Raw genomic sequence first — 13,287 nt, 5'->3', positions numbered from 1 at the left:
CCAAATAACTCACAGCTTTACCAAGCATAACACACCAAATAACTCACAGCTTTACCAAGCATAATACACCAGATAACTCACAGCTTTACCAAGCATAATACACCAAATAACTCACAGCTTTACCAAGCATAATACACCAAATAACTCACAGCTTTACCATACTTAATGTATCACAAAACTAAAACTAACAGCTTTACTAAGTCTAAGATACAAACTAACTCACAGAATTACAAAACCTGACAAAGCAGGATTTGTATGAGGATTTTTTTTCTTCTTTGGTTTACAGACAAGTACAAATAAAAGCTTACAAAATCTATGTTTTAATATTTAGACAAAATACAGTATTTCAAAATGATTAACCATGACTGCCTATTTATGTTACAGGTGCTTTAATGGGAAAGCCAAAACCTGCTGAATTTGTATATGGACACATTTGTATATTTTGGCCTGATAATAACTTCCATTCACTGGAAATTCACAGCCTTGCAGTGCAGGGTTTGGTTCTGATGTTACAGTTAATGACTGTGTGCACAGATCATGTGAACTGGGCTGACGCAGCCTGTCTCTGGTTATTTTCTCTTTGTCTTTGGCTACATGTGTTACAGTGTATAAATAGGGGAAGAGCTCAGATACTGGATGAATGTCACATGATCATCACTCTGTGTTGGAGACTGAGTTAAGTTTTGACAGTATGGGCTGATGCCAAATGAATACATTTCAGGGACTGTAATGAAGATGTCTGGTTATGGATCAGACTTTGGGGTTAGACTGCAGTGAAAACCGTATAAAGAAATCACTTGAGTAAATGATAGAGACTTCTCAAGGTAAACGGCCATAAACACCCAGTCATTCTGAGTGATCTTCTTGATCCTAAGACGCAGCATGTCTCTGCTGAGGGGAGCTGGTCAACTCTGGTCCCCTGCAGCACTATGGCGCCCCCCTCAGGGCACAAGGGGTCAGTTGACGGTTTGATGAGAGTGAAAATGGTAGAAAGCCACATGTCATGGCTTTGTCAGTCAGTAGATCTCAATCCAGCTTAACCTTTACAGCAGATTCTGGAATCTGCAACAAGGATTTCCACCATCAGCAGTAACATTTATTCATTTCATTTCCTCAGTTTCAAATTAATTTCAGTAAAAGACCATACGTCTGACTAGCTGATGTCTGACTAGCTCTCTGCTGATGCTAAGGCAGTCTGATGCTGGGATCCAGTCATCCACTGTAACATTTCTGTTAGTGTTTTATTTCCTTACAGTTAAAAGTCTAGAGAGATATTTTCTATGGCCTTGGTGTACACTGATGTGCCTCATAACAGAAACCCTGCACATTATAGCTTCACTCAGATTATTCAAATAAACAAAAAGACACAATACATCACAGATAATTCACAGAGTTTAATGGGTTTTTTTTCAAGAATCAAAAGTACCAAAAAAGGTGAGATAGCATTTAGTTCTAAAATTTCCATCTATGAAAACTCAGGGAAATTAGCGAACATGTCGGCAAGCTCAGCGCGGTTCTTGTTTCAGATACTGTTAGTAACAAAGGGTCTTTCCGGAACATCTGATGAGACTTTTAGGCCAACCTCACGGCCTGAGTAAAGTGAATGACATCACCTATCCTCTGTCTGTAACAGCATATCTGAGTCTCTTATACGCTCAGAGGAACTCCACACGGAGAAGATCTCTGCACAGATATAAGAAACCCCTCTTCTCTGTTGTGTGTGCGTTTTAAGTCAATATGAACTGAAAGGCTGTTTTGAGGTGGCGCGTGTCTACGCGCGTTTGGCGGGTTTAGCGATGAGTTGTCTCTCTCGCTCCAGCTCTTTTTCCCTCTGCTGCTCCCTCTCCAACGCCTCTTTCTGTCTCTGCTGCTGAAGCTTCAAAGCTCGTCTCTGCGCGGAAGAACAACAGCATGTTACAGCACGCATTTATAATCACGGTTACAGTGTGTGAGGCAGACACACTAAAACAGAAAATACAATACTTCAGCAAAAACCAGCCACCATTCCCAGGGATCGTATGAGAGGAGAGAGGTAAACATAATGTCACACACCTTCAGTTTGGTTGTCTTGTCATGGATCAGAATCATCTCTTTACGTATATTCACCAGTTTACTGTGATACACCTTTGCCTCTGTGAACTGACAGTAAAATTCTGCGATTAAAATATTTACTTTCACTCTGAATATAAGAACAACACAAACTATTTCTGAGCAAATGAGACAGACATACCAGTAAATTTAAATCAAGCAGCGAGTTGCACTCCTTAAATTTAGTTATTTCTTGGTCCAGTGTATCCAGCAATATGACTTGATTTTGCCTAAAGATGAAATAAACAAATGGTTATGATGCACAACACATTAGGGGTGACTGACCCTTCTGCTCTACGGCTACCTTTCAGCACAACTGTAATTTGACACCTAACTAAAACCTTGATTATCAAGAGCGTTAGTTTAAGACAGGGACAAAATTCTACAGTAGGGTTCATCGGCAAACCTGCAATACAAAATCAGCCAACAATGCACAATGTTAGCTGAAACGAAAAACATACGTTAGCTCCTGTAGTGTTTGCTTTGAGTTTTTTAGCTCTGGTACGTAGTGACAGATAAATCCATCGGTTAGCTTCTCAACGGCATGTCCACAGTCAAAGGCGATGTCTTCAGGGAGGGTTGGTTCTTGAGGAGACAAACTGGAGTCTAAAGATGAAAGACAGATATTTTAGTGACCTGTAGCTACAACACCAACTGCACATAACTTCTACGTGTACGTATTTACCTGTTTCCGTAACGTCTGCAGTGTCTTCGCTCTTACGTTCCTCGTCTCTCCCAGAGTGTTCCATGTGTCAAACCTCAAATATTGACGGTTCCAAATCGAAAGTACTGATGAACGCTATTCCTGTAAACTGTGCAGGGTCTGCATGCAATCGCTTGCTCCTGTGATCCACATCAACTACATCTGAACATTTAACGTGCCGCAAACCTAAGATTCGGCACTTTTCTTGAGAAAGGCACAGCTAACGATGGGCGAGGCTTGTAAATTTCGCTAGGTTCGCTTGTCAAGCGAAGTCGACAGACTGACGTTGTAATAGACAAATTTCAGAGGTAATTATACAAAATCGTTTACCTTATATATTAACTCATTTGACTTCAGCGTACTCTGTCTGGAGATATATTCCAGTAGATTTTAGTATGCAGTATGTTGACAATACTCTACCACCATTGAACAGAGCGATGTAGAGAAAACATCATGTGACTTCGCTCATGTGACTGCGCCCAGTTAACGCTAGAGGCTTACATGAGTTAACTTGCCGACCCTTGCTTGGAAGATGTCGTTTGGCTATATTCTCTTTGGTCAAATGTAGTGATTTTCAGTTTTCACCATGAACAAAAGAAAATGACTCATAAGATCATCACATTGATTTACAAACATTCGTAATGAGGAATGTGTATGGACGGTAAGTACAACTCAGTCTTTAAGTTTCTGTAAGCCTTTCACTTTTGCTAGCTAACCATAATCTGTCGGCAGTTTATTGTAGCTCGTTAGCTTGCTTGTTTTGCTATAGTTGCTCGTCTCCGTAGTGGCTCCAATGGATTTAGTTGGACAGCCTTCAACACATGTGAACCCGAACATGGAAAGTCTGCTCGCGGAAACTGATTCGAAATGCTGGTACACAGCTAACCCTGGCAAGCGGTTAAGGGACATTTAACTGTAGACAAAGCCAAGTTGGCTAACCTAGGTTACGTAGTTTACGCCAGAGGGCCATTCTCTGTGTGTAGACAGGGTCACAAAATACCAACAAACCAAATACAACGCTCAGGTTGACTCTGTTGTCTTGAAGTATACGTGCAGCCGGTAAGCCAGGAGTATGTATGTGTGTGTGTCATCATTCCCCTGAACTTCTGGCCTGTGTTTTCATTTATTATTATTGTGGCTGGACTGTTTAGGCCGTTGGTGAGCTGTTACAACAGTCTTATTCCGAGCAAAGATTCAGTAAATACTACTTTGTCATAGCTGAAGCCATTTAAAAAGACTTTAGAAATACATTGAATACATTTTTTGTCTATTTTAGGTTTTGCAACTCGTTGAGCTGACGAGCGGAAAAGCGAGGCATCCATCAATGCTGATGACAGGAACTTGCCCGACGCATCACTCAGGCTACACTGCCGCTTATCCCTGTGGTTAAGGAGACTTGATTTTTTTTAGTTTATTTATTTGTTATTTTATCTCTCTTTAATAATTAATTAAAACATTGTCAAAAATGTCGGGTGGAAACTTAGTGGCACGGGTGAGGTCCATGTTCAGAAAGGAGCAGGCGGACTGGGACCTGAGTGATACAGCCCAGTTTGATTTCTCAAACGACCTTGCGGAAGATGAAACGCCCAAATTCAACAAACTCAAAGTTGTCGTTTCTGGAGAAATGGAGGACTATTCTTCAGCCGCCCCAAACGGAGCACTGGTCAATACGCTCGTCGTGGATGATGATGACTCACTTTTGGGATCCTCCACAAGTTTGGGAAGTCCAGGCCTTAATGTGGACTCCTGTGAGAACTGTACAAAGAGAAAAGAGCGTTTCAAGCAGAGGAAGGTCATGAAGAGACTGGGGTGCGCTGCTGCGTTATATTTCTTCTTCATGATCGGTGAATTAATAGGTAAGGTGCAGTGAAATATTTGTGAAGTCTTCTTAATCAGTTTGTCCTCTTGGCCTCTGTCATGGCCAAAAATGGAACATTTCTGTCATACAGTTGGTTTACAGTCACACAGATCTTCCCAATGTTTTGTTTCACACACAAACAACTTTAACCAATCTTGTCTCCCGATTGGAAGGCGGTTATTTGGCTAACAGTCTGGCGATCATGACGGACGCTCTCCACATGCTAACGGACCTCGTTGGTATCTTTGTGTCCCTCCTCGCTCTGTGGTTGTCTGCCAAGCCTCCAACGAAAACATTTACCTTCGGATTGCATCGCCTTGGTACGTTCCCTACACATCTGGTCTGACCGCATGTTTCACGTCTTCACATGTGTATAATCTGTAGATTTAAAGATTGCCTCGCTTCTCTACTACCAAATGTCGTAGTTAACACGTAAAACGGTTGTTGAATTCGGGTTGGGTAACCTTTTTAAAGCAGTAACACAAAATGTTTTACCAGTTTACGTAAGACCTTCTGTACTGTTAATTTAACCCATTTATTTATTAAGTGCATGACTGTGTTTCTATGACATTTTTTCTCACGTATCAAAGAGTATATTTTTCTCCATATTTGTCCCAATGTATTAGAAACACTTTGAAAACTGAGACGTAAAAAAGTTGTTTGAATATTTAATTAATAAGTAAATATTCAATATTCAATAATCTGAATAATTTCATATTAAATTAAAAATTAAAATGAAAAACCCGAGTTCCTGGTGCTAATGTTGAGAGAGTAACACTGCTTCTCAAGAGGTGCTAGAGTAGGAAAAAAATACTACAATATTTATGATGAATTATTTTATGTGAGTAAAGTACAAGAACTGTAAAGCTGCTGTTCGTTTTTTTTTATGTTCAGTAGCTTTCCGCCCCTGTTTAAATCCAGTGTGTTTGTTTTGGGTACAAAGTCAAACTCTCTGTTCCTTTGAAATGTGTGGACACAGTCTGCATTCATACACAAATCAGACACTCATCCAAATCACTACATGGCATTGTATCTATTCTGACATCCACAACTCAGCATGGACAGGACTTTGCCTGAACCACTTATGATATTTTAAATAGTTGATCTTAAGTTATGGCGTTTGTCTGCACGCCACATCTTGCGTGGTAAAATTGTTGTGACAGAAGTTGGAAGTTATTTCTGTAAAAATGTTGAGGTCTGTTTTTAGGGCTGTATTTAGAATGGACAGGGTGACAGCAGAAACCTCAGAGAACAATCTGAGTTTATTCTCAATATGACGGTTGAGCTGTAAGTTTTTGTGAGGCCTCTGGACTCTTTCAGTTGCGTTACTTGTATCTCATGGTTTGTGACCTGTTGTCTGTTGTTGGCGCGCAGAGGTGGTGTCAGCAGGAATCAGCGTGTTGCTGATTTATGTGCTGACAGGAGTGCTACTCAACGAAGCCATCCAGAGAACCATCCACCCAGATTTCGACATCGATGGAGATGTTATGCTCATTACCGCGGCGGTCGGTGTCGCCGTTAACCTGATGTGAGTGGCATGCCCAGACTCGTGTTGTTAGTTTGTTAATCCACAGATTACTGCACACAGCAGTTAGACCTGTCGTAAACTCACTGCTATGATGATGCTCGCTGTCATAAACTCACCGCTGTACGATCCAAAGTCCTTCACGTTTCTCTCCAAGTCAATCAACAACATCCTCAGTTCTCATTTAAACCCAGTGACCAGATATAAACCTTAGGAATCCTCCACAGGACTGTCAAATATTATGAAAAACCAGTGAAGTAGTAACAAGATCTAGGGAAACTGGTGAACTACAGTGAACACAATACTGTAGCACTGGAGATGTCACAGTGCTGTCTGACCAGGACAGAACGGTGCAGTTTCACATGTTAACGATGTGTTTCCTTCCCCCTGAGCAGAATGGGCTTCCTGCTAAACCAGTCAGGTCATGTTCACTCCCACTCTCACTCTCACGGCCCAGCACAGCAGCTCCACGGCCCCCAGCGGGGCCACGGCAGCCTGGCTGTGAGGGCCGCGTTTATCCACGCGCTGGGAGACCTGGTGCAGAGCGTGGGGGTCCTCATCGCGGCCTACGTCGTCCGATTCAAGGTGCGTGTTCTGCCCCCAGAGTGCCACTGAGCGCGGGGCCTACGGCGAGAGCCTGTGTTCAGAACAGTAACTGAGCACAGAGCTGATACCAGCCTGTGTCGGGCTTTTTCACTCTCACACACACCATGTACATTTCACCAAACAGGATTTGGTAGAAGAAGAGTTTCCCTCGTGATTTACACGTGACATTTTGATTCCTCCGCAGCCCGAGTACAAGCTGGCGGATCCCATCTGTACATATGTGTTCTCCCTGCTGGTCCTTTTCACCACCCTCAGAATCATCAGAGACACTGGAGTCATCCTCCTGGAGGGTGAGACCTGTTTGCCTGTCCACACTCTCCGTGTTCAGGGTTTTTTGCCACACTCTGTGTTCAGGGTATTTTAGGACTGAGAGACAGCTGCTGAGAACTGAAAGTTCCTGTTTTTAAACTCAGGGGTTCCGAGACATTTGGACGTGACGCGGATCAGGGAGGACCTGCTGAAACTTGAAGATGTCCAATCAGTGGAGGATCTGAACGTGTGGGCGCTGACGTCGGATAAGACGGCTGCCCTGGCACACCTGCAGCTCTGTGAGTCTGTCCTCTTCTCCTTCTCTTTACTCTGATGGATCTGCTCACGTCTCCCTCTCACGTCGTGGGTCTGGCTGATGGATGAGGTGTCATCACTGGGTGCCTGTCACTCTGTCAGTATCAGCCAGTCTCCAACGCAAGTGCAACAAAACGCAACAGAGCACCTGTGGCCTTGTGTGGACACTTCATCACAAAAGTGCTTCTGCTGACGTTCGGGGGGGGGGGGGGGGGCGTGAGTGTTTGTGACGAAACTGATGTGGCTGCAGTGTGAAGAGTATGAAACATCTGAAAATGACCGAAACAATTACCAAAGACAATTATAAACCCACATGCGCCAATCAGAAAAGGTGCAGATGAACTGGTATTGTTGAACTGGTACAGTGAGGATTGTTTTCGTATTATTGGCAAAGTGAGGTCATCTTTTCACTTAGGAGTTTTGAAATCTGTCTATGTAAAAGCCAAAAAAACAGTGCTATGCAAACAGAAAGAGTTCATTTTCTCACTTGGACTTTGTGGTTGGTATGGTTGGCATAGTGGCTAGCGCTGTCGCCTCACAGCGAGATGGTCCCGGGTTCAAATCCCAGTCGGGCGGCTTTCCTTTCTGTGTGGAGTTTGCAAGTTTTCCCCATTTGCATGGGTTTCCTCTCACAGCCCAAAGACAGGTTAGGCGAATTGGAGACACTAAATTGTCCCTGGGTATGAATGTGTGTGTGAGTGTGTTTGTCTGCGTGTCTGCCCTGTGATGGACTGGCGACCTGTCCAGGGTGTTTCCCTGCCTTTCGCCCTATGAGCGCTGGGATAGGCTCCAGCACCCCCCCGTGACCCTAATTAGGATAAGTGGCTTTGATAGTCAGTGTGTGTGATTGGTGTTCTAAAACACAATACCAATAAATCTTTTCTGACTGCCGTATTTCGATCCGACGGGTTTATAATTTGTATTTCGTATCGTATTTCGATCCAATGGATTTTTAATTTTCTTTGGTAATTGTTTCAGTCACTCTCTGACCATTATTTCCGCAATTTTAATTACTCTGTAGAATGAATATGTTCCTGTTCTCTGCATTTGGATCATGCCTGTGGTTGACTCCTGCTGTGTGTGATTTCACGCAGTGCCAACCAGTGCCCAGAACTGGGAGGAAGTCCAGGCCAAGGCGAGGCACCTCCTCCAGCACACGTACGGGATCTCCAGATGCACCGTGCAGCTGCAGTGTGTCCGCCAGACAGTGCCAAACTCATGTACAAACTGCCTGAACCCCAGTGCCTGAGTGCAGCCCCACCCACACACACACACACACACACACACACACAGACACGCACGCACCCCGGTGCAGCTCACAGTCTCCACAGGGGACCTGTCTCAACGCCGCTGCTTACACAGGAGGAGCATGTGACGCTCAGATTTTCTTAACAGCAGTGCCAAAGGACAGTGGTCGCTTTTCCTTTAAAAAGAAGAAAAAGAGAGAGAGAGAGAGACAGAAACAGAGAGGGGATATATATTCTTCCATTGTTTTGACTTGTAACATGCTGAGCATTTGTAAAATAACATGTTAAACTTTCTTTTGGGATAAACATTTAGTACAAGCCTGTAGTGAATGAAAATGCACTTTTTACTTTACCTTTAGAGGAGGTATTGTGTAGAGTGATTGGTACAGTTAATTTTCACATATCTTTGTTATTTGATTGGTTCCTTTTATTGATGAGGGTGTATTTAAGGAAAAGGAGAGCAAATCTTCCAGTTCTTCACCTGTTCCTCTGACCCCACTCTTAACGCGCCGGACTCAGCCTGTGAAGTCGCGCCCGAGTCGTGTTAGGCCGCGCGGATGGTGTTCATACTATTAACTCTACTCTTTTCTCCTGACGCCTGCTTTCAGCTGTCTCTCTCTCTCTCTGTCTCTCTCTCTCTGAGACGTGCTGTACCTGTCTTCTCCTCAGGCGTCACGCTTTGAAAAAACCCTCTTCACTCAGCAGGTTTGGCCTGTTTCGCCAGAATCAGTGTTTTGTGGACGACGTCATTTCCCTTTTTATTTTATGATGAGGACTGGTGCATTGGTCCACTAAAGTGAATTGTTAGATACATGCAACTGACAATCAGATCTCTTCAGTATTGAGTCTATTTGAGCAGTATTCACGGTGAGAAGCATTCAGCCCGGCCTTCGCCTCCACACGTCTGTGGCTTTTCATATTTGCCTTGTGTTGGCCCACTGGTCTCTCTGTACCTGGACTTTACCCAGTGATCCAGCCCCTGTGCTTTTTAGGGCTCTGATGATGCCAAGGTCTCCAGAGATTTTCTCACTGACGTCAGGTGACTGTGAATGGAATGGGTGTGGTGTTGTAGAGCAGGTGGAGGTTAATGGGGTGGGTTTGGTGTAGAGCAGTGTGGCAGGGCTCTGTAAGGGCAGCGGTTGTAGGCTCAGCTGAACACCCACCTCGCTGTCAGTGCACCTGATGATCATCTGAGTAAACTACCTGACGGAGCTGTAGACGTCTGAGTACACTACCTCTCCACCTGACGGAGCTGTAGACGTCTGAGTACACTACCTCTCCACCTGATGGAGCTGTAGACATCTGAGTACACTACCTCTCCACCCGACGGAGCTGTAGACGTCTGAGTACACTACCTCTCCACCTGATGGAGCTGTAGATGTCTGAGTACACTACCTCTCCACCTGACGGAGCTGTAGACATCTGAGTACACTACCTCTCCACCTGATGGAGTCCTAGGCCCATGTTGTGTTCTAGGTGAAATTCATTGAGAAGTGGGTGGCCACGCAGGTATAAGGTCTTTACTCAAAGAAGCGTGGCCTTTCACAAGCTCATTTCTAAATGCCTTGATTTTCTCATCTGTTTTTATTTTAATTAGAGTTTATTTTGTGGCTTAGCGCTTCAGCTGTCGTAAGATATCTCATTTCAGATAAATTGCACATTCCAGTAACTTGAACAGTCAAGCTGTTTTTGTTTTTTTGTTTTTGTTTTTTCCAGTATTATTTTTGCCTGAGTGACATCTGAAGCTTCTGTGTAACTGGTTTAAAATGGAGGCACTGGCAATAGACACTGACACTGTATGTTTTGGCCGTTGTTGAACAGCAAAATAAACCTATTTTTAATACCTGTATATTATGTTTGTCTACTAAATACAAAAATAAACAATAAAATAAATTATTCAAAGATCAAGTACATCTTGAACCACTGGGAGGCGCCAAAGTATCGCCTTCCTGTTCATAGCCATTAAACCAATCAGAAAACAGGACACGAAAAATCCTAGGGTTTGTTTGTTTGTTTGTTTGTTTGTTTAGTTTTGTTTTAGTATGTCTTCAAGTGGAATAGTATTATTAACTTTTACCTCTCTGTAAAATCAGAGTGGATTTACAGTGGCCATCTCCTTCAGTGCTTCTGTCTGGGCTTCATCTTAACTTTCACTTTCTGTTTGCTTCTAGATCTTTCTAAATGTAGATGAGGGTCTGAGTCAAGTTAGATCTGTGTATAAGCACAAGGCATCCATGTGATCTAGCCAATGAGTAACAGATAAGAGACACAGATTCATGATGATGGCGTGTTTGTTTTATGGGCTTGTCTCAGTCCAGCCCTACACATTGTTTTCACTGCGCTAATCAAACTCTGTACTAAGCGAACAGAGAAGCAGACACCCATTCACTTTATATTTGGAGCACAGTCTGGTTCACATGTTAGGGGGTACACTGTTTTACTGTACCAGAACACTAAGGTACACTGCACTCATGTGTCTCTATGTGATGGTTACTATGGAGTTTAATGCACCGTGACATCAGCCTCTGTTTACATTTCTTTTATGCCAGACATTTACAACATGAAGCCTGTCGTAACTCCAGTATGTACGACAGACACTGTTTACTGCACTTTCCAGCCATTTATCAATCTTATGCTCGATAACAGTGAACGTACCAAAGCATTAAGATATTTACTATTTTTAGTTAGAATCCAACGTTGACTGAAATAGATTCATTTCCAAAGGAAGTATAAAGCACAGTAGCTTCCAAAGCTTTCAAATCAATGATCTTGATTCGATTACAATACAGTCTCCATAAAGTGGACAGTAAATCTTGTGCTCTTGATTGATTCCTCTACATTTCAGTGATCAAAAATACACTGTCACCTTAATGCTGTTGGGCCTATAGTAACACCGTTGACATTCACGGTTTTGGATGTTAGTTAGAAGCCTATTGGCTGTTACAGTAAGTCCTGTGTGAAATTCTGTATCCTATAATTCTAGACAAACACTTGCAGAGTTTTGAAGTGGGTTTCAAAGTGTGTTGAAATGAACAGCTTTGATTCAGAAGGTTTGAGGCACTGGAATGAACAGCTTTGATTCAGAAGATTCGAGGCACTGGAATGAACAGCTTTGATTCAGAAGGTTTGAGGCACTGGAATGAACAGCTTTGATTCAGAAGATTCGAGGCACTGGAATGAACAGCTTTGATTCAGAAGATTTGAGGCACTGGAATGAACAGCTTTGATTCAGAAGGTTTGAGGCACTGGAATGAACAGCTTTGATTCAGAAGATTCGAGGCACTGGAATGAACAGCTTTGATTCAGAAGATTCGAGGCACTGGGGTTGTGGCAGTGGATGCTGGGAAGAGGATGAAAGCTCAAAAGAGAAGAGAAACACAGAGGTGAGGAGGCACATTTATTGATGATACTGCAGGCATATCATCACAGACCGTCACAATAATGACAAAATTAAATCAAATTAAACCATGTTAACAATGTCACAGAGCAATGGACAGAGGAGGGAAGTAACACAGTACAAATACTTCGTCACTGTACTTAAGTCGAGTTTTCAGGTACCTGTACTTTACTTGAGTACAACTTTTTACTTTTACCCCCCAACACTTCAACACAAATATCTGTACTTTCTACTCCTTACATTTACAAAACAGGCTCATTACTTTAGTGTTAATGCGTTTGAGGGCAATTGTCGACTTTTTATTTCGCATCATTGCATGCCCTCCCAACATCAAGACCGATTTCAACCTAAACAGAAGAGACAATAACACATAGGAAAGATGACCCCTTGGTCTATTCATCGGCACGTAAAAAACGTAACACGATGAAAGAGAGATTCGACCGCGGAGAAAAGGCATCTGCTGAAGGGGATTCGTGACAGGGACTAACGGTGACATGGGTGAAAGTGAACCAGACAAACTGCAGACGGAGCAGATTCAGAGAGAAAAGAGTTTAAGGCTTAATCAGACCTGAAGTGTGTTCTCGTGTTGACCATAACGTTTTTCAAGTTCTGGTGCTGACATTGAAAACTGATTTGCACATTGGAGCGAAGTTCATGTTCCTTATTTTCAGTATATTGTTTATTATTTTATTTGAAGTTAGAATGGTTTAATAGTCTTTGAATTATATTAATATGACTTAAGATTCAGTTAGCTTTGGCCATAGACAGCCAGCAGCAATGTCCTTCAAAGGGCTACTTTTTACTTTTATACTTTAAGTACATTTCAGAAGCTTTTTCACTTTTACTTGAGTAAAGCAGTTGAATCAGTTCTTCTACCAGGGTCTTTTTTTACACAAGTATCAGTACTTCCACTTGAGTAAAAAACATGAACTTTTACCACCTCTGGCAATGGATCACCACCTCATCTTCACACTGAGTCTCTCCCCCGTCTGAATCTGATTGCACACACACACTGTGAACAGTGAGTGTCTCTGCATTTAACCCATCCAACACACCAGGAGTGAACACATAACAGATGCAGGAGCAGTGGGCAGCATTCTGCGCCTGGGGAGCATTGCTCAAGGGCACACAGCCAATGATGGGCCTGGGAATCGAACCAGCAACCCTCCAGTCACGAGCTCAGTTCTCTAACTCAGTTCTCAGTTCTTTAGACCACTTAAAGGGATTTGAACCTGTGCGGGGAAACCCCATTGGATTTCAAGTCCAACACCTTAACCTCTCGGCCACCGTGACTACAAT

At 43.0% G+C, this 13,287-nt stretch overlaps 2 protein-coding genes across 2 annotated transcripts; one reads left to right on the top strand and one right to left on the bottom strand.

Moving 5' to 3' along the window:
• Positions 1-1,412: 1,412 nt before the first annotated feature.
• Positions 1,413-3,179, bottom strand: bloc1s6 (biogenesis of lysosomal organelles complex-1, subunit 6, pallidin). Its single transcript, XM_030766282.1, has 5 exons — positions 2,774-3,179; positions 2,550-2,694; positions 2,231-2,318; positions 2,053-2,139; positions 1,413-1,891 (listed from the first exon to the last, which is right to left on the bottom strand). The coding sequence occupies exons 1-5, from the start codon at positions 2,835-2,837 to the stop codon at positions 1,772-1,774; spliced, it is 504 nt and encodes a 167-aa protein (XP_030622142.1). The 5' UTR covers positions 2,838-3,179; the 3' UTR covers positions 1,413-1,771.
• A 1,003-nt stretch (positions 3,180-4,182) lies between these two features.
• Positions 4,183-10,423, top strand: slc30a4 (solute carrier family 30 member 4). The gene is made up of 7 exons (XM_030766279.1): positions 4,183-4,647; positions 4,823-4,969; positions 6,024-6,177; positions 6,570-6,759; positions 6,965-7,070; positions 7,194-7,328; positions 8,439-10,423. Exons 1-7 carry the CDS (start codon positions 4,257-4,259, stop codon positions 8,591-8,593), a joined length of 1,278 nt encoding a protein of 425 aa, XP_030622139.1. The 5' UTR covers positions 4,183-4,256; the 3' UTR covers positions 8,594-10,423.
• The last annotated feature ends 2,864 nt before the right edge of the window (positions 10,424-13,287 follow it).

Source organism: Chanos chanos, chromosome 2, assembly GCF_902362185.1.
Source record: "Chanos chanos chromosome 2, fChaCha1.1, whole genome shotgun sequence".
Classification (NCBI taxonomy): Eukaryota; Metazoa; Chordata; class Actinopteri; order Gonorynchiformes; family Chanidae; genus Chanos; species Chanos chanos.
The sequence above is the reverse complement of the archived record's forward strand: the minus strand, read 5'-3'. Positions and strand labels throughout refer to the sequence as shown.